The following is a 22,241-nucleotide window of genomic DNA, read 5'->3' as shown; positions in this document are numbered from 1 at the left end:
ACTTAAGATTATCTTTTCATTTAAATTAACAATAATAATTAACAAATGATAAAAAGATGACAAAAACCAAAAAAATTCACACCAATATTAGTAGTGAAATTAATAAAAAGAGTAATGTTTAAGAGTTTTTTAGAAATTAAAAGATTAAATTAAATTATTTAAAAATAGTAAGATTAAATTAAATATTTTAAAAATAAAGATTAAATTAAATAAAAATTAATAAAATATTTTAAATGTTTAATTTAATTTTATTATTTTTAAATTATTTAATTTTGTTCTCTAATTTTTATAAGACATTCATTATTATTTTTTTATCCGATTTCATTATCGTTGTTAATTTAATTTAGATAGAAAGACAATATCAAACATTTTTAAAAAATTAAAAAATTAAATTAAATCTTATAAAATTATTGAAATTAAATTGAATCCTAAAAGAATAAATAAATAATTAAAAATACAACATAAACCCATTTTTTATTACAAGGCAAATCACATGTAATTTACTTGACAATAAAACATTAATCAATTGGTCAGAATGACTAGATCTTCTTAAACAATCTTTCCATGAAATCAGTGAATGTTTCGCATAAATAATAATTACATTAATAAAAAGAAAAACATTAATTGCATTTAATATTTTTACGACATTAAATTTTTTTATAGCATTAAATGTAACAATTTTAAAATGAGGATATATATGCATATTAATATTAATAATGGCATTTAATTTTTTGTATAACATTAATGGTAATTAATTTAAATACTTAAAAATGACTAAATATGCATATTAATATTAACAATTAATAAGTATAAGCTTATATTTTATGGACTCAGAATGAGAATGATGCAATTGCCGGAAGAGAAGTGTAGTAATTGAAACAATGAAATGATGGCATCAAACTCAAAGGAACGAACTTTGGTATGGTTTCACTCTTGAGATTTCACAAACTCATTCTTTTTTCTTCTTCTCAAAATCTTGGTATCCGATCTCTCTCTCTCTCTATATATATATGATCTTTCTCTAACCCATTAACATTCAACAATTGATCCTCATTTGTTATTTTTTATTTTCTAGGTAACCAACAAAATCTTTATCTCATTTATCATTTTATGTTCTTTTCCAATCAATTATTGTTGTTGTTTTTGTTAATGGTGGTGGTGATGTTTTTTTTTTTATTAATTTAATTTCAATTCTGATCCTAAATTTCTTACTTAATTTCTTGATTTTGGTTGCAAATTGATCCAGTGAGAAGGGAAATTGATGGGAGATGTTGGGCATTTGAATCTGGTGAAATTGAATTGAAGGGTTGTTCAGGCGTGATTTTTGAGGTTACTTCCGAAATCGATCTTGAATTGAATTGGGGGATTTAAAAGAAGTGTTCTTTAGTTTGTTATGCTTTTCATTTGTTGTTGGTTGCTTGATAGATATAGCGTTGTGAGGGGTTTTGGAAGTTGCAAAAGTGCAGCATGATGGACCGTCTTCCTGTTGAAGTGATTGGGAACATTCTTTCTCGTTTGAGGGCTGCAAGAGATGTGGTGATAGCCTCTGCAACGTGCAGGAAATGGCGACAAGCGTGCTGCAAGCACATTCAGACACTCTCCTTCAGCTCCAAAGATTGGCCAATGTACCGAGATTTGACAACTACCCGGCTCGAGATTTTGATCACACAAACCATTTTTCAGACCTCAGGGTTGCAGGCCCTCTCCATTTTGATGGAAGATGTGGATGAATTCTCGGCCTCCACCGTTACCGCTTGGCTCCTGTACACCAGGGAGACTCTGAGGCAATTGCATTATAATGTCAAGACTATGCCTAATGTTAACATTCTTGAAATATGTGGCAGGCACAAGCTGGAGATACTAGATCTGGCTCATAATTCCATTGTGGGGGTTGAGCCTAATTATCAGCGATTCCCTTGTTTGAAATCTCTTTCCCTGAGTTATGTTAGTATATCCGCGTTGGATCTGAATCTTTTGGTGTCTGCGTGTCCGAAGATTGAAGCCTTGGAGCTTGTCAATCCTGAGATTGCAATGTCTGATGCTCAGGTGACTGTTGAGTTGAGTAGTTCAACGCTGAAGAGTGTGTATGTGGAAGCAATCAGTTTGGACAAGTTTATATTGGAGGCTGATGGGCTTGAGTCCTTGCACTTGAAAGATTGTGCCCTCGAGTTTTTTGAACTCATTGGGAAGGGGACCTTGAAGCATTTTAAGATTGATGATGTTAGTGTTATACATCTTGATATTGGTGAGACAGTTGAGGATCTTGAGACTGTGGATATCAGCAACTTCACAATTATATGGCCAAAGTTTTACCAGATGATTTCAAGATCTTCAAATTTAAAGAGGCTTCGGCTTTGGGATGTGATGTTTGATGATGAGGATGAGGTTGTGGATTTGGAAACAATTGCGACTTGCTTTCCCACCTTGAGCCATTTATCTCTGAGTTATGATGTGAGAGATGGAGTGCTTCACTATGGTTTACAAGGCTCTGCCTATCTGGAGAATGTTGCTGTCTTGGAGCTTGGCTGGACTGTGATAAATGATCTTTTCTCCCACTGGGTTGAGGGGCTGCTTAAGCGATGTCCCAATCTCAAGAAGTTGGTGATTCATGGGATTGTTTCTGAGGCTAAGTCTCATGAAGAATGCCAGATGTTAGCCAATTTCACCACATCCATGGTTGAGCTGATGAGGAGATACACACATGTAGATCCATATTTCAAGTATGAATAGGATTTCGTCAAACACCTTGTTATAGCTCCAGCCTTCTTTCAAATCTAATTGTGTAGGCTCATTTTTTAAATACCTTGTTATAGCTCAAGCTTTCTTTTAAATCTAATTGTGTAGGCTCATTTTCAGGTAACTTATTGAACTCGGTTTATGCACAACTTTTAACTCATTGTTTGGAATCTTCATCTAGAAATTGTGTGACTAACCAACAATGATAGTTCATGGCAGACATTCAGAATTTTGATTCCTTCTTAGCAAATAGAATGGTCATTAACTAATATAGAAATTTTGCACCTCATATGTTCTGGGAATTTTAATCATATAATTAAGACTATAAAATGAAAATATGAAGCCATTATGGATTCAATTTTGAGGGAAGAGAGTTGTTATGATGAGTGACAGCGTTCCAGTGGCCTTCAAAGGTATGCCATTAAAAACATTTTGCTCAGGAGTTTCATAGTTATTTATCTTCTATTTAAATATATTTAAAGACGTGAACTGATCAAACTATGCATATTTGGACAAACCATAATGGCACAAACTTGCTTTTGGCTTCTCAAAATATGTAGTAGCTTACTAATGTGAGGTTTCCAATCATGCTCAAGGTTCTTGACTCTTAGATGGTCCTGTTCATCTCACAATTTACTATTATTTATTTCCCTCTAGGTGAGGGAGGCAATGGATTTAGGTTCTTGACTCTTGAGAGTGCAACTTTACCCTCTTATTTGCTGGGCATGTTATGGCTGTCTTTCCTTCTCTTGCATGCCTTTTGCTTTTCTCTGCAGCCTCATGGGCAAATATGCGGTGGGGTCATTATTTCAGCTTAAAAGTTTGTAGAGAAGGACATGGTAGCGAAGCCCTTGATATGGTGATAAACTTTTGTGATGCCACTGAACTTCAGATTTCTTGTCATTTGTTAAAAGAATAGACTATTGATTCTGAAGCTGATACTTAAGCCAATTTTCCAGTAGTGTAATCCATTTCGCATATGAATTGCAATTTTTCTTTCCCAGCTACATACGCTGCAATTGGGAACAGACTGTGACATATTCTTAGTGTCTGTCTATGCTCTCGCTCTTCCATTTTTATGTCTGTTGGTTACTTGTTTGTTTATGCATGCACTTGTCTGCACTTCCTGAGACATCGACTATAATCATTCATACCTTGAAAGGATTTACACTGAGTGGAGAGATGGATAACTCTTTACTGAGATGAATAATTGTTGGCTAAGTAATATGGTGAAGTGGTGATAACATGAAACTATAAAAATTTGTTTCAGTACTCTACTCTGCTACTATGTAGAGGTACGAAAAACATGTTTTGGTGTAGATTTTTAGAGTAAGAAGCGTTACTCCTTTTCAAAAAGTAGAAAAACCATTGGATTGAAGAATTGCTCAATTACATAAATATCAATACGAATAATTTTATCAAATCACCCTTTTATTGGAACATTTTTTTAAGGCACTTTATTACTGGTTCCCCCATCTCACTCTTGTTTCAGAAATTCTATTATTTTATTTATTGATGTGGAAGGTAATTTAGTGAAAAGATATAATATTTTAAAAAGTGTTTATGCGAGAAACATTTTATTTTATCATTATTCATATCACAAAAATCATTTTTAATGACAGGAAGTATTTCCTTTGCAATTATATGATACCCTCCGCAAATTGCAGGTTAAATCATCTTATGGTTCAAAACTCAAAAGCTCTTTTTGGTTTAATGGAGGGAAACAGAGAGGTTTTAAATTTAATCTCCTTATTTCTTACTCCCATTTTTATAAAACTCTTCTCAACATTAACTAAACGTATTTTCTTAAAATACTTATAAAATGTCATTTTTGTTATTATATTCTCATAAATTTTATTCACAAGAATAAAAGTTGATAGCTTGAAACAAATGTTAGAGAGAGAATGAGATGCATAGTGAAATTTTTTTTTTACAAATAAAGGTATAGTGAAGGGAAAAAATGGTTGCAAATTGAGCCAGCCTTGCAAATATATATATGTAGTGAATTTGGGTAAGTGCTAAGTAGCTGGTTTGCAGGCCCATGAATTCCCATAATTACAAAGCAAAATGAAATTATATGATATGACATAGGTTCTTCTTTATAAATATTTGTTCTTGGAGCTTTCCTCTCGTACATTAATGGATGATTAAAATATTGATAACCTAAGAACCAACATGATAATAATTATAACAGGGTCCCGCCATCTCTGCTATGCATATATAACTCCATTTATGAGTTATTTATTATAAAAAGCAATCTAGGTTCATCTTGAATTTGATCAGGTTAAAAAGAATTGGGTAGAAAGCAATTATTTTAATAGAAAAACTAACAAGTTTTATATGTGTTGCATGGGTAATTTTAAATTTAATTAAAATTTATAAATAAAAGTAAATTAAAAATGGTAAATGTTTTCATTATTAGTAATAAATATTTTATAATAAATAAAAGTGAACTAAAAGGATAATAATTTTAACACATCATCTTTATTGATGTAGTTTATCAAAATTTATAACTAAACCCTAAAATTAAAATTTAATTGATAATATTTACAAGAAATAGAAATAATTAAATACTTAATGAAAAAAATTGTCAAAAATATTTTTGTTTTTATGAAGACTTATAATTATTATAATATAAGGATGAAAGGGTACTTTCATTTGCATTAAAAACATATCATCATAAACTGAATTCACTTTCACTTAACTATAAACATACTTTTTTCCCTTATATTTTCTGAATTTAAAGATTGATGTTGGGGTCAGTTCAAGATTTTCTTTGCCTTTCAGAGGGGTCCATTTTAAGACTACCAACTTGATCCTCCAAATGGTCTCACAAATTGTTCAATTAATGTCAGTATCAATGCAAATGGTCTAGCAAAGGCAAAAAAAAAAAGTTATAAAGAAATAATGTTCTTTTAGTTGCTTGCTTAGACGACAAGTAAATGACTTAACATATTAGTTGAACATAATCAACAAATAAATAGTTAATTCTAGAATTAATTTGATCCAGACCAATTACCTCTCTGGAGACAAGAAACTGTGGAGCTCAAAGAATTACGGCTCAAGGTAATGCCATATTCGTGGAACAATCTTGGGTCTAGAACATCTCCATGTGAACAACATAGGTTGTAAGGTATATTGGAAACAAAGGTACATACACCCTTAAAATACATATTGACCTAATCCTTTAGACAATTTATATTTTGAGCCAAACCACCTTTTTAATGACCAATCATTGACATCATAAGGGAATAATTGGTAGGAAGCTATAAAAAGATTTAATATTCGATTTTACCTCTTTATAGGATAGATAGGGTACAATGCCTAAATGTCTCCCTCATCCCTCTTTTTCTCTGTCTGTTCTTAATCAACACGTTTTTTTTCATAATATGTTGAGTTTAATTTGTATCTATAAAATTTTCCATAATATCAATTTATCAGAATTCATGATAGTTATATGTTAAAAGACAATAAAATTATCATAATAAAAAAATATTAATTGTTTATTGTCATATTTTTTTATAATTATGTTATTAATAATTATCATTTGTCCATAAATTTAACCGATCACTTTTGTAGTTAATATATTTTTCCTTTTCACAAATTTTAATTCAAAATTTTATTTAAAAAATTGAATTTAATTCTATTTATTAAATTTTCTTGACTAATTTGACTTTTTTTTGTTTATGGATATAATTATGCAATGTATCAAAATTGATAATTAAAGATTGAGACTAATCAAAAGTTACACAATATTTCAAAATTGACAATCTAAAATTAATTAGGCGTGTTTATTCCTTAATAATATTGATCTTAGAATTATATTTTATAAAACCAAAATTGTTGAAATGTAATGATAATGACACTGGTTGAGAGCTAGAAGCCAAAAACATAAACTTCATCTAGTGATGGATTTATGGTACTAATTTACAACAAAAATGAAGAAAAATAAGTTGCAAGAATTTCATTATTGCCGTGTGTACCATATTGCTCGCATACATATATGTCTATGAGTGGAAAAGAATCTTAACATGGCATGGTTTTAGGTGATGACAGGGAATGGATGTTGACCTATCAACGAAGAGGAAAATACCAAACAAATCCATCTCAGAGAAGGGATTAAATACACAAAGTGGGTGTGCTTGTGGAATATTATTCTAATGTTTTGGTTGAAATGGCATGAGCACAAGAAGTGTAGGATATGATGTGTAAAAGAACTCACTTTCATGGTTGTAAAAAAAGTGAAATCCATCACCCCAAGGATGAAGAAAAATCACCTTTAGAGCTTTCTCTTTTCGTCCTCTTTTGCCACCTTTAACGAGAAAGGAAAAGGTAAAAAACTAAAAAGAAAGAAAAACTTGTCTCATCTTGATCTTGTAGTTCTGAATTTTTTGTGTTTCCTACATAAATGAATGCATGACTTTTTCATATTAAGTACATGCAGCCCTGTAGAAGCCCCCCACGAGAGAACCAATAAGAAAACACAGGCGGTTAGAGGAGAGAGAGTGATAGAGTGGAGTAGGAGTCAGTGATTGCAGTGATTTTTCTGCATAGGACCCCACCCCTCTAATTTTAATTAAGTTGAATAAAAAAAAATAATCAACCAATACATAATTATTATAACTTAATCAATGATCTCAAGTTTAAATTTTATGTATGTATGAAATATTTAAAGAAATAATTTTCTTGTTTAAAATTTTCTTATTTGACTTAAACATAATTCATGATAAATTAGTATGTATTTGGTAACACATAATGCCATTTGATGTAGATTTACATTAATTACTTTTCAATTAAAATTGATATGATTATAACTTCGATATAAATTTAGAACTTGCACATGAACATATCCTTAAACTTATCATGATTCATGTATGATTTTAAAGACTTCTACTTTAGTGACTAATATTAATCTTTAGTACAACTCTAATTTAATTGGATAACAATACCAAAAATCCCTAAGAAACTGAACAAGTTTTATAGGTTTTTTTATACTCTTTCAAACCCAAGATTATGGAGACTGCACAAGATTGGTAATTTGGTAGGACAAGATTTGGGGTACCACACTTACACTACCACATAATTAGTAACTGAATCTGAAATATTTACAACTAGGGACAGTGATAAAGCAAGCCAAACACACTTATCAATAAGGTTTCTTCCTAGAGAAGGAGAAAAGAAATTAAGATGGGGACACCCCATGAAAAAAAATGTTGCAAAGAGAAGCATACATGAAAAAAGACTGGACCCTCTTCTTGTGGCAACTTATATATTACTTTGACAAGAAAGTTTTGATCTTTCGTTACTGTGTGAACTTGTCCATATAGGATTTTTTTGTCCATAAAATTCCAAAGAAAACAGGGGTAATTAAAAGTCATATCACTTCCTGGTTTTCATACACAAAGAATTCTCTATATATGTGTATAATTATAATATATATTCATGGACACATACATGCACACACTTCAATTTTTATATTCTCAAGCTTTGGTTATCAAGTTTTGTTTATTGTGAATTGAGTTTCAACTGAATGAGAACTTCTCAGTTTCAGCTTCAGAGAAGGTGAGAATGGTCTAAGTAGCCTTGCATGGCGAGCCAAAGAATAGGAGAAACTGGTTTGTCAGAGTCAGGACCTTCAACTCACCATGTCCCTTATGGAGTTCTTCATGGAATTAATACCCCACCATCAGGCCTAATGTATTTTCCATCTCAGTGTTATCAATACTTGGAAATTTTTCTGTCATACATATAATAACTGAATTCCTTACAGGGAACTGATATTATATGGTGTTTCTTCAATTTTTATAAATTTGCCTTGTTTTAATTTCCATGTTTGTTACCCTTTGTTTCTTAGGAATCAAGGGTCTGCTTTTGATTTTGGAGAGCTGGAAGAGGCTATTGTTCTGCATGGAATTAAGATTAGAAATGATGAAGCCAAAGCATGTATGTTTGTTTCCCTTTCCATGGTTCTCCTTTAGATGATGTTCGATAAGCAAAATAAGCAACTCTTCCCAAAAGTATAGAGAAGAAGGTTTGAATATGCCTAAAGTGTTGAGTGGGGGAAGTTATCATTTCCCATACCATAATGATAAAAAAAAAAATGGATGGCATGGGGATACAATCTTAGAAAAACTTGCATGATTTTCTGACTCCATGATTGTTGAAAAGGAGGATTATGTTCCTCCACCTTTTAATTTGATCATATATAAAAGCCTTTATTTTTGGTGATCCTCTGAGATTTTCCTTTTGTGATTGTAGCAGCTTTATTCACAGGAAGGCCTTCAGCCACACTGGAAATGTTCCCTTCATGGCCTATGAGATTCCACCAAACCTCAAGAGTAATAGTCTCTCTCTCACTTCTCCATCTTTGACCAATCCATACCTAAAGATGCTTGCAATTACAACTAGAACAAATTCAGTAACATCCCAAATTTTTTTCTGTGTACTTTCAATTTGAGAAGGATGTATTCAAATCTTCATTTTCAAAAGTCTAATATTCTTTCACAATTCGCTTTATTATGTACTAAGTACTAACCATTGAAACAGAAATGAAATACTGTTGTTGGTATTGGACATTTAAATCAATCTTTTTGGTGGATTTACAAACATAGGGAGGTTCAAAGTCAGGAGGGGAAAGCACTGATTCAGGATCAGGAGTGAACACTCTTTCAAGCAAAACTGAGCTTCAGTTTGAAACAGAATCTCCAATTAGCATAAAAGCATCTTCTTCAGATCATCATCAGGCTTTTGATCAGCAGCAACAACAACAGGAGACAGCAACTGATGCCTCAAGAAAAGGCACATCACAGAATCAATCAGCAGCAAAATTATCTCAGGAAAAGGTTCTTCAAAACTATTGTTTCCACTGTTAATCTCTCAATTTCTCTCTTTACATGTCCCCAAAACACTGGGAAAGTTGACCTCTTTTATGCAATTATTATTACTGTGTTGCTTGCTTGGTCTTTCTCTTTCTCTCTCTCTCCCTCTTTGTACACTTCTTCAAGCACAGATCCCAACATCCCTCAGAAAATCACACCAACACAGAGTTTCCCTGATTCCTGAACGATTTTCTGATCAATGTCTGACATGAAACATGAGAGAGAGAGAGAGGAGGGGAAAGATGAACATAGAACGTGACAAACAAAAACACAAAATGAGAATCTTTTCAGTACTTATCAATGTTTCTCTTTTTAACAGTGACCCACTCCCACTTCACTGAATCCTCCTCCTTGGACAAATCTTGTGCTTTCTTCTCCCAAGTTAATTGTGGAGTTAGAAATCTAAACCAAACCACAGTATTCACCAAAACAATGGCAAATAAAGATGCTTTTTTCTACTCGCACCATGTTGGTGATTGCACACCACCTCAAGAGAAATGGCCCACAAAAGGGCCTTTGCATTCAGAAATGCTTCCCAAAAATTCTGTGAGCAAATCACATTCGTTTAATCTTGCATTCTTGGTTAAAAGCATGCTTTGCTTTTGCCAAAATGTTGAACAATTTCTTCATTTCCCTCATTGATTTATTCAGCCTCTAGAAAGCTACAAATTTTGGTTTTCAAGTCCCTTTAAGCTGAGTGATTTAACACTTGAGTTTACCTCTCTATTTTCTCACCTTTCTAATCCATTAATTCTTTCTTTTTTGGGTTCTTTTTGTTCAGAAGAAAGGAGCAGGTTCCACATCAGAGAAGCAACTTGATGCAAAGGTTTTGAATATGACACTCATCATACCCTTTATTTATAATTTATGATATTAACATATATCATATTCCAAGGTATGTTAATTTTTTTTTTTACCTAAGTCAAGATTTTCTTGTTTGGTTTGGATTCAGGCACTGAGACGTTTAGCTCAAAACAGAGAAGCTGCAAGGAAAAGCCGTCTTAGGAAAAAGGTGTGTCCCATCACATATTCTACTGTACTACACATACACCATCAATTGATTAGAATAGAAATAAAATATATTATAATGAAAAATGTAACCTCAAATAGATTGTAATTAAATGTGGTGCTGCATGGCAATAGGCTTATGTGCAGCAACTAGAGTCGAGTAGATTAAAGCTCACACACCTTGAACAAGACCTTCAGAGAGCTCGTTCTCAGGTTTATTTTCTCTCTCATTACACAAACACGTGCATAGTGTTTTTTTTAAATTATTTATTTGACTTCTTCTAATGATTATTATTTGTGTTGTTTAACTTATTAGGGACTGTTTATGGGTTGTGGTGGTGCTGGTGGCAATATAAGTTCAGGTGAGTTTATCTGTTCCTTTTGATGTTTTTTCTAAATGCAATTTAATTCTCAAATAATCAAATGATTATGAAGATAAGATAAAAATAAAATAAAAATTATGGAGCATGGAAAAACATGGGTTGATATTTTTATTCTTTTTAACACTTTGGAAAGGGGAACATGAGACAAAGAATCAGCAATATTGCTATCATTTACACGTAACTTCTTTTTCATGCCCTTTGAATCTTTTAGAGCCAAAAATTTAAAAAGTCAAATTTCTATTTTGAAATGGACTTTCAAAATCTAGAATCTGCTGCAGAAGTCTCGGAATTTGACCAAAATATGTGGCCAAATTCTCGTTTGAATCCACTTTTTAAAATAGGCTAATTAATTATAGAGATTAAAAAAAAAAAAAAAACAGTGGACCATTATTCGAAGAAGATCGTACATGATAACATATTAAAATGCAATGAATATAGAAAGCTGGGTGCTACCCTTTCTAAACATGTATATAAAGGCTAGTTTAACTTTTCAGCGAATTATTGATCCATGATAACTGCTTTGTCCACTTTTAGTAAAGAACACGATGTTACGATTAAAGGTAAAAAAGTTTTGAACATAGAATATTAATTAATATTAATATATCCCGACATATTAATGTAAACACAAAAACACATCGATTTTCTCATAAAATGAATTAATAAAATGTGCTAGGTTTCCACTGGTCACCAAACAACCTACATTTAAATTTTAATACAAAAAAATAATATTATTTCTTGATTCAACCACCATATATAATATTATGTCATATAATGCCAATATCATATGAAAGAATTTGTTAAAAAAAAAAATAATTACACACCATACCAATAAAAAGGTCATATAACAATAATACAAACGACTATAAACAATTATGAGCATGTTTGCATATATAAACTTATAAGGATTTTTAAGAGGTTTTCAACCGAAAATAAAAATTATTTTTCAATAGAAAAATCATCAAAATTTCTTTTATACTTCATTGTTACCAACAAGTGGAACTAGCATTAATCAACTTGTGGTGTGTAGGAGCTGCTATGTTTGACATGGAATATGCAAGATGGTTAGAAGATGACCAGCGGCACATGGCGGAGCTCCGGACGGGGCTGCAGGCGCCGCTGTCGGACGGCGAACTGAGAGTGGTTGTGGATGGATATCTGTCTCATTATGATGAGGTTTTCAGGCTCAAAGGGGTGGCTGCTAAATCAGATGTGTTTCACCTTATTAATGGCATGTGGACTTCTCCAGCTGAGAGATGCTTCCTATGGATTGGTGGTTTTAAACCATCAGAACTCATCACAGTATGTGTTATCTATGCACTTTTTTTCTCCCTTAATTAAGATCACACTTCATCTTAATTGCATAATCAATGTTATAATAATATAATTAACTAATAATAAGGGTGTAACTATACTTGGTTTGATTTTAAAAAAATTCTAGTCTTAACATACTGAACATAAAGAGAGGAGATACATCTTGTTCATTTTAAATATGAACTCAGTTGAGAGAATTTGTTAAACATTTATAAATTTGTATAATTAAGAACTTTTTAAACAAATTAAAGTTTCTTTAATGATAAAAAAATAAAGCTTGTTTTTTTCTCAAAGGCCCTTTCAGAATAAATGTGAACTGTTGATGCGAGGGAAAAAAGACAGAAAATAATGGAGAGAAGTTAATGCTTGTGATAAAATCTTAATAGTTTGTAAGTAACATTTTCTGTATAAAGCGTAACTCTTCTATATTGAGACTAATGCATGTGTTTCTTAATATATATATGCATAGGCAAAACAAATTCGCACCCAAAAATATAAAAACATTTAAGGCAAATAAACCCTAAAATGAAAACAGGAGTCATTGATAGAGGTGAGAATATCCAATTTTCTTGGTAAGCATTTTAATTTTTTTCTCAAGTGTATAATTTACTATTTGTAATTTTTTTTGTACATTAAAAATTAAATAATCATACGTTTTTATGATTGAGCAAAGGAAAACGATTTAATTCTACGGAAAATCCTGGCAGTAATTAACGGTAAGACTAATATTTTCAACTACTTAGGTTAAAAAAATAAAAAACAGGAAATTTTTTTGTCAAAAATATTTATTATAACTTAAAGTAATTAAAAACATTTTAAAAATATATTTAACATCCCTTAACTTATTATTTGCATAATACATGCATATGAGTGATAAAAAAAAATAGATATTTATGAATTTATATATTTTGGTCAGATGTTGATACAACAGTTGGACCTCCTAGCAGAGCAGCAAATTATGGGCATATATGGGCTCCGGCAATCGTCAGTGCAAGCAGAAGAGGCTCTCACTCAAGGTCTTGAACAGCTTCAACACTCTTTAGTTGACACCATCGCCGGCGGCTCTATCGGCGGCGATGGTGTGCAACAGATGATGGCAGCCATGGGAAAGCTTGCCAACCTTGAAGGATTTGTTGGTCAGGTAAAGTCTAGTTATAAATTCTATGCACAAATTAATAATAATTATATTTTTTTATAAATGAAATAATATTTAATTATGTGTCATGCTCATGCATATAATGTAACAGATTTTAATTTCGGTATAGAAATAAACAGAAAAAGGGGGAGAGGGATAACTTATTAAGCAAAAATGTCATATAATTATTGAATTGATTGATCACATTATCTAATAACTATAGGGCAATATTTTTCTTATGTCTTAGTGCTAAAGTAATACTTTTTTGTGTACTTAATTTGGTGGGGAGGTTGACATAAAGCCTCAGGTGACATCTGTCAAAGTTCTTAATTCGTAGCACAATTTATATTTGACTGATGATAGGAGAGATGAAGAGAGAGTTTATACGTTTTCATGTCAAAGTTAAATTTGAATTCTTACATGACTTATTAATCCATGGATTTCTAGCTTTCAAATAATAATTGGTTTAAGAAACTTGGCGTGTTTGAAATTGCATTAGAAGAAACCATTCAATTGTCGCAGGTTAAGTGCTAGGGTTTATTGTTTTTGACTTGAAACATTTTTAAAAATCACATCTCATTAATCAATGACACGTATATGTATGAAGTGCTATAATAGCTGAAATGTTACTTTCTAGTTCATTAATTCAGTTTCTTTTGCTCATTAATTGATCCTCTCTTTGCATGTTTTGCGCCGCAATTCTGCTTTGTCTTGTACAAGAAAATTGAGTATCCTTTAACTTAGCCTTCTTATATCACTTCAGATTGATTTAACATGTCCATAATTTACTTCTTGCTACTTTTTTATATGTGGTTAAAATCAAATACACAAAAGCCAAAACTTGAAATTTAAATATACTTTTTTGTTTTCAATCCTTGCACACTTGTCAACTGATAAACATTACCTTACGTTCTTTGATAAGCATCATGGCCTCATAGACTCTATTGTCTCAAGCTTAAGCCTACTACAACTTCTTTCAATGTGATTATATAACTTAATAATTTCTTCTAAATAATTGGGTTGACTTAGATCACCTACTACATGTTCGGCACGTCTTTATTAGTATATATCATTATATTGTTTTTGGATACTTTAGTTTATTACTTGGCGATTTTGCTATAATATTTAAGGTGCATGTGTATGCTCGATCATCAAAATGTTGATGTATTTTTTTCATCTCAAAATGTTTCAATCAGAAGTTGGTTTTGGACAGTGACGGGGGGGATGTTTATGAATAAACCCTAGGTAGACTAATTATATACTCATAAATATTTTAAAAGCCAAATGGACAAGTGATTCCTAATTGATTAAATTAATTCTAGTGTCATAAAAAAAATAGCATTTTTATATATTAGAGTTAATCTAATTTAAGTTCATAGATAAGACAAACTGATCAGTATCAACCCCTTTGATAGCATAGTGCTCTTGTCGGTATGTGCCCCCCCCTTGGATTAGCTAGGGGCCCATCTCATACGGTAGTTAGGGTTTGATTCTACTTTATATTTTATACTTTATATACTTTATAGTTTATATACTTTATATACATGATTAATGAATTAATTAATTAAATATCATAATTTTTTTTTAAGTTTTCAGTCTATTTAAATATATATAAATTATAAATATTTTTAAAAATTTCTCTACTAAAAATAAAAAATATTTTTCAATAAGGAAATTTTAAAAAAAAATACTTCTAAATTTGTATTCAAATATGATTATTATTGTTTAGTTAACTTGGCTTCTAGCTTGGAATATATACCTATTATTAATTATTTCATTCTCATGTATGCACCCAATATTGATAATGAATTGTTGTTTCTGAATTAATTGAAGGCTGATAATTTGAGGCAACAAACCCTTCACCAATTATGTCGATTACTGACAGTTCGTCAAGCAGCAAGGTGTTTTCTTGTGATTGGAGAGTATTATAGCCGTCTTAGAGCACTTAGTTCTCTTTGGGCATCAAGACCACGAGAGTAAGAATATTTAACACCATACCTTAATTGCTTTATTTTTTTAGATTCATTGTCTAAATTCCCTTTAATCACTTTTTATATTTTTTTTTCCCTTAATTTTTAATTATTTATGCTTTCAAATTAGTTTTTTCTATTCAACTTTTTAGAAAATTGTTATTGTTTTCTTAAATTTAAATTACTTATGTTTTTCGACTTATTTAAATTCTTTATGTATATTTTTCTTATAATTTTTATTTTTTATTCACATATTTTTAAAGTTTTCTTAACTTAAGTTTTTGAATGATGTACAAGATGATTTCTAACTTATATATTTTATAAGGAAATAAATTAGGTTTAATTGTAGTTTGGTTCTCCTATATATTTTATCAACAAAAAAAATCCATGAATTTGATTCTTTACAATATTTTAATCATGTAATATTGCAATTTCGATCATCTATTCACATTTAATGGAAATGTTGACGTGATGTACTACTAGGGTGACCACATTCCTACTATTGTGACACTTTATTGTACTATCACAAACGTCAATATTTTGATTATATTGAGTATTAAATTAATGAATGAATCAAAAATTAAACAATTAAAATAGTGGAGTGATCAAATTCACGGCAGAAAAAAAAACTAAATTTGCAAAATTAAGAAAATAAGAAATTAAAAGTAGAAAGCTAATAAATTAATTTATTTAAAATATCCTTAAAATTTGCAACACTTGAGCTAGTTAAAATGAATTTAATTTTTGGTCTTGATTTCATTTCCTTTCAAGGTTTCAACCACCACTTACATCTCTACAACTTCTAAATCTGCTCCATTGAAAAAATTGATTAAAACTCAGATACCCCTCAAAAAAAAAAAAAAAAAAGTAACACCCTTTTTCCATTGGTTTCAACAGGACCTTGATCAGCGATGATAACTCATGCCAAACAACCACGGAACTGCAAATGGTTCATCCTTCTCAGAATCATTTCTCCACTTTCTAAAATATATGTAATTGAAATGCAAGTGATCGATTTCTTTGGCCTACTTTAGAAGGAAAGGAAAGGTTACTATATATATTATTATTTTTTTTCTTTTCAAATCTTCTGGTCTTGTGTCTCTTATGATTTGTTGTAATTAAATGGAATTCGAGTTTTATGTGAATGACGAGGAAGCTTCTACTTTAGCTAAAAGGAGTAGAGAAATTTAATGATATATAAAGGAACGTATATGAAATGCTAGCTAGATGTTGATAAGCATGCATAAATTAATTCATCATGCTATATCTCCTATACATAGCTAGCTACTAATATTTCTTCTTTTAATTTTCTTTTACACACGTACCATATTTTAAATTAATTGATTAATAGCTTTAGAAAGGTGTGGCACAAATTAGAGGGAAGAGAGTTGCATTTATAGTAGTGGCTTTGGTTGCAAGTGGTGTATTCTATATATATATATATATATATATATATATATATATATATATATATATATATATATATATATATATATATATATATATATATATATATATATATATATAACACAAAAGAAGATTTATATATGAATAGCACTTTAGCTGAAAAGAAGAGGTCGTGTCTCTTCATTTATTTGAAGTGTTTTTTTGTTTTGGTGACATAAAAGGAGGTATTAAAAAAAGGAGTTAATCACCTGTACATTGTCAGTGTAAAATTTTTTTACACGGACAACCAATTAGATTTGTTAATAGTGTCATGTCATTTGCTCATTTAATTAAATTAAAATAATAAAAAAAGTACTATTAACAAATCTGATTGGTTGTTAGTATAAAAAATTTTATACTGACAGTGTATAGGTGATTAATTAATAAAAAAGTATTTGAAGTGGTTTGGTTACATATAAAAGGGTTTGATTAATTTATTCAGGAAAAAACGAATGAGGGAATTGGGCGTTTGTGTCTTTGCGTGCATGTGGCTACGTTTGTGTGCGTTGAAAATGAGAATGCACCATTTTTGTTTGCATTTGAAATTGACAACTGCAAGTGCATATATATCTATGTTTCAGCCTCAGAAAATTGCATGCAATACATTATGAGTTCCACCTCCAGTTTTATATTTTCTTTATGAATATGCATATTGTTGTGCCCCGATCTTTTTACATTAAAGATATTATCCCCTTTAAATTTTGTATAATTTTATTTTTTATCATATCATTCAAAAAGATCTTTTACTAATTTATATATATATATATATATATATATATATATATATATATATATAATTTAAATTCATTTCATCCTCTCAGTTTGTAGATATGAAATTTTGATTGTATTTTAAGACATACATATATTGCTTTTAAATATTATTAAGTGTGTGGATCAATGTGGAGCTTCAATTTTATATAACTATATCACATATTCAAAATGAGAAAATTGTCATTTGTGAACAGATCCATAAAATTTATATTTAATTAAAAATCATTAAAAGATATAATCGATAAAATTTACATCTATATAGAGATGTGAAAACGCAAGCAGTTTACTTAAATCTTTACATTATTATTTATCACATGGCAGAATGAATCTATATACATGGAATGATAAGGATAACGTGTGTGATGGGACACTTTATTTCTTGTATAAGAGTTAGATAAATTAAAAAGAAAGGTACGAGTGTGTTAATTATCTCATAGTTATAGTACTGCATGGTGACAGAAATGGCACGTACCTCCATCGTTCTATGCTATAAAGTTGCATCCTAGACAATGAACATAGCCTGTTAACCTGTCCCTCTTGCCTCTTGTTCCCACCCTCTGTCCCTAAATTAATTACCAGCTCCAAGTAAATGCTCTCTGCTATTTGCCTCTTGCACGTTTCACTGTTGAGAAAATATATACATTATTTGATTTAATATATAATATATGAATAAAAATATAACAAGCCTCTTTTGAAAAATTAATCTTTCTCTGAAGAGGAAAAAAGGATCCACACGCATGCATGCATTTTAATAAGACAAAGTTTTCAAAGGTCGAGTGTTGTTGTACGTGAGTATGTGGAAAGGGACTATACGTAAAACATTTATTACATGCATGATAAGTCCTTGATGCACTACTGTGGAGGCACATGCATGTGATAGAGAACTAATTAAGTTCCAACTGAAATTCATGTGCATAAATTATAAACATATATAGTGTAGTCGTCAAATCGTATAACACAGTAAATTTTAACACAAGACATCATCAACTAAATGTAAAGGTTCAAGGTACAAGAATGCATTTAATTTGTATAGTTAACAAATTGAGTTTAGTATAGTAGTCTCTGTTGACCTATAACTAAAAATAATTAATTTCACATTAATTTAAAAAACTTATTAAATATATTTAATTTTTATAATTTTACATAAAATATATACTATATTTCATAAAAATATCTTTAACTACATTCATAAAATAGTGTTATTTTTGAATTAATATTATTTAATAAGATTGATTTAATTAAAATTTGTTTATATTTTAGCTTAAAAATTTAAAGTATCTTTTACGTATACATAGATTCAAAGTAAAAATTATTAGATAAGTCAGAATCACCATGATTCTAATTAATCACTATATAACATACATTGAAATCTTTTAATTTATAAAAAAAAAATTAATAACACTTAATTACATATTATAAAAATATTAATTAAAGACTATGTAATCTAAAAATACATAATAATCTCTCGTCCAGAGTAGGTTGGAAAACGAAATTATCTACAGCGTTGCAAACATTTAAAACTACTTTAATTGAAAGGGGTTTATCTATTATGTGGATGGATATATGTAAAAATATTAAATACTCTTGTTATCTATCGTAAGACCTAAATTAAAAGTGTTGTTTGTATCTTCCTTACAAGAATTAATCTAAAATAATTTTTGCGTTAGTTATTTTTTTACAAGAAATAATTCTTCATTTTTCCTAGTGTACTCATTAATATTAAAAGTAGTTTAAAAATATAAATTTAGGACATGATTTTAATATTATCTATTAAATTAACCAACTATCGATTAAAAAAAATTAACTAATTTCCTTAATTCTAATGAATTAAGTAAAGTCTTGTAAAAAAAATTGGAGAGAATACATCATAATTGTTTTAAAGTACATAATTGAATAATGTTTGTGCTTTTTATATAAAGAATATTTTTTGTAAGGCATATCTTATTGAATTAGCATTTAGCAGCCTGTGATATTCATTTGTTAAGAATTTGGAGCAACCTCCAATTGGATGTAGGAATGGAAATTAGTTGACATGGTCTAGAAGAAGATCGGTTAGTCAATTATTTTATTTTTATAGTTCTATTAGTTTGAGCCTCAAGATTTGTCTACTACTTTTGAATCAATTATGAGCAATAGGGATTAAATTATTAGCAATATGGGTCATTATCGGCGTGCTTATATATTAACCGTCCAATCTTGATCAGATTTTAGAGGACAATTTCAATTTAATTATATTAGTTTAATGCATACGTCTCTTTAGATTAGGTATCATTTTATAACAAAGTAATATTGCTGCCTTTGTCATTACTTGTAGTAATGTATGAGATTGAGAGTAGGACTAGGACCTGCAATATTAAAGTATTGAAACCAAAGAAAATAGTTAACTATATATAAAATATCAAACAATTTTATTTTTTTTGTGTTGAGTCATAAAATGGCCATACTTTATGTTACCAGACTATCCTATATGCTTGATGTTTTGAAAGGTACTAATTACATATAGTATGTTTAAGAATCAATTAAGTTGAAATTAATAAAAATTTAAAAAATATACTCATAATTTTCTACTTTTTTTAATCAAAATACGTATTTTTTTCATTAAACATAATTTTATGTACTAAATTATTTGTGAATCACGCTTCTGCCAACTTTGATATGTAGATCAAAACTTTGGTTACAATTTTAATTACAGGAGATAAAGTTTAGTCTCATCTATATTAGTATATAAAAAAATATTTCTTTTTAATAATTACTTTGATCTTTATATTTAATAGATTATTATGTTCTTTTATTATTAAAAAAATTAATATTTTTATCAAATTCAAAACTTGAACCTAAAACCTTGAAATATAAGAACAAATTATAATATCAATTGAACTAAAATACTTTTATTATTATTTTTTTAATAAAAATATAATATGTCTCGACCTCATTAATATTCTTTAAAAATAAAAAAGCTTTAACTTGTGGTAACGTTAAAAAAATAAGTAAATAAAAATAATGACCACACTTTGATAACACACACTGACACGGTTATATCTTCTCTTTTTTAACATTCAAAATAAGAAATTATATCAATGTATTAACTTTGTTTTTAAGGGATGTATTAACATTGATATATCACGTTATATATGAATATATATATATATATATATATATATATATATATATATATAATTATTAATTATATTTAAATTGAATAAATATTATTTATATTTTAATAATAAATATTTACATAATGTTTGATTAGAAAAAAAAATGAAAAAGAGAGATTTAAAAAAAGAAGATAAAAGAATGAAGCCGAACAAAATTGCTTCCCATCTAATTTTAACTCTCTCCAATATCGGTGATTTAGAGGGAAGAGAATTTAAAAACAGTTTTAGTATAATGTCCAAAATATCATTACTTATATTATTAAATTTAAAAGTATAAAGATATAAAAATAATTTATTAAAATAATAAAATAAAATAAAATTTAGAAAATAATATATATATATATATATATATATATATATATATATGTGTGTGTTTATATATATTTTAGCATTATATTTATTAAATATAATAAATAATACTTTATCATAAAACACTAATTTATTTATATATTTATTAAAATATTTTATTAATAATATCAATTAAATAATATCTTAATCTCATGATGTTGTTAACATTTAAATATATTTTTTTCCTAAAAAATATCTGCCTAAACTAAGGTTAATTTAGTAAATTTAAGTCTGTTAAAAATAATGATAAAATGACATTATACTTTACGAGTGGGACACTTCATGTCTCTAATAGTTACACAGAAAATTTTTAGAAGTTGCTGATAGTTATTCAAAAAGGAATATTTTTTTTTTTTATATCTAAAGAGTATAATAGTCCACTAAAAAATAGAAACCAAAATGATAGTTACCATTACCAAAATGTATCATCTTTATAAGTATAGATAGATAGATATAGATTACATTTTATAGGATCAAATTAGTTTTTTTTAATTCTATTTTATATTTTAAATTTCAAATTTTATTATATGTTATATAATGTAGATATCATTTCTTATTTGTAGTTAGTATTTTATCTTATGATATAAATTTGTTAATATTTGAATAGTTTTTTCTCTTAAAAAAGTTTACTTAAATTAAAGTTAATTTAGTAAATTTAAGTCTGCTCAAAATATCAAAATATTAATAAAATGACATTATACTATATTAAATTTAATCTTGTGATATAAATTATTAACATTGAAATAGATTCTTCTTTTAATAAAATTGCATCCAGATTAAGATTAATTTAGTAAATTTAAGTCCGTTCAAAATATGAATAAAATGGCATTATATTTATTACATTTAATAGGATCAAATTTGTTTTTCTTAATTCTATTTCATATTTCAAATTTCAAAATTTATTGCATGTTATACACCGAAAGTATCATTTCTTATCTATAATTAGTATTTTGTTTTATCAAATATTACCGTATTTTTCTTCGATTGTATTTTTCAATTACTTATCCAAAAAAATTAAGAGTTTTAGGTTCAGCTATTTGTTTTGGGTATCGGTCAGCCTAGTAGTAGAGATTAACTCAATATGCGTAGAGTTTTATGTT

The 22,241-nt window shown here is 28.9% G+C and overlaps 2 protein-coding genes across 9 annotated transcripts; both read left to right on the top strand.

The window, feature by feature from the left end:
* Nucleotides 1-801: 801 nt before the first annotated feature.
* LOC109798743 (F-box/LRR-repeat protein At1g67190) lies at nucleotides 802-2,912 on the top strand. 4 transcript variants are annotated; one of them, XM_020359123.3, is made up of 3 exons: nucleotides 802-919; nucleotides 1,247-1,329; nucleotides 1,426-2,912. In XM_020359123.3, exon 3 carries the CDS (start codon nucleotides 1,468-1,470, stop codon nucleotides 2,728-2,730), a length of 1,263 nt encoding a protein of 420 aa, XP_020214712.1. In that variant the 5' UTR covers nucleotides 802-919; nucleotides 1,247-1,329; nucleotides 1,426-1,467; the 3' UTR covers nucleotides 2,731-2,912. The 4 variants fall into 4 exon arrangements, with proteins under 4 accessions (XP_020214712.1, XP_020214713.1, XP_082918675.1 ...); XM_083062549.1 differs by having other exon boundaries at nucleotides 851-979; XM_020359125.3 differs by lacking the exon at nucleotides 802-919 and adding an exon at nucleotides 928-1,075.
* A 5,030-nt stretch (nucleotides 2,913-7,942) lies between these two features.
* Nucleotides 7,943-16,595, top strand: LOC109798956 (transcription factor TGA9). 5 transcript variants are annotated; one of them, XM_029271370.2, is made up of 13 exons: nucleotides 7,943-8,099; nucleotides 8,288-8,433; nucleotides 8,591-8,679; nucleotides 8,995-9,074; nucleotides 9,348-9,578; nucleotides 10,396-10,440; nucleotides 10,567-10,626; nucleotides 10,758-10,835; nucleotides 10,939-10,984; nucleotides 12,033-12,304; nucleotides 13,233-13,457; nucleotides 15,285-15,427; nucleotides 16,319-16,595. In XM_029271370.2, the coding sequence occupies exons 2-13, from the start codon at nucleotides 8,324-8,326 to the stop codon at nucleotides 16,404-16,406; spliced, it is 1,467 nt and encodes a 488-aa protein (XP_029127203.2). In that variant the 5' UTR covers nucleotides 7,943-8,099; nucleotides 8,288-8,323; the 3' UTR covers nucleotides 16,407-16,595. The 5 variants fall into 5 exon arrangements, with proteins under 5 accessions (XP_029127203.2, XP_020215001.2, XP_020214998.2 ...); XM_020359412.3 differs by lacking the exon at nucleotides 7,943-8,099 and having other exon boundaries at nucleotides 8,138-8,433; nucleotides 8,998-9,074; nucleotides 10,399-10,440; XM_020359409.3 differs by lacking the exon at nucleotides 7,943-8,099 and having other exon boundaries at nucleotides 8,138-8,433; nucleotides 10,399-10,440.
* The last annotated feature ends 5,646 nt before the right edge of the window (nucleotides 16,596-22,241 follow it).

Source organism: Cajanus cajan, chromosome 8 (genome assembly GCF_000230855.2).
Source record: "Cajanus cajan strain Asha chromosome 8, NIPB_CcT2T_4, whole genome shotgun sequence".
Lineage (NCBI taxonomy): Eukaryota > Viridiplantae > Streptophyta > Magnoliopsida > Fabales > Fabaceae > Cajanus > Cajanus cajan.
Note: the sequence above shows the minus strand (reverse complement) of the source record. Positions and strands in the feature narration are given on the sequence as shown.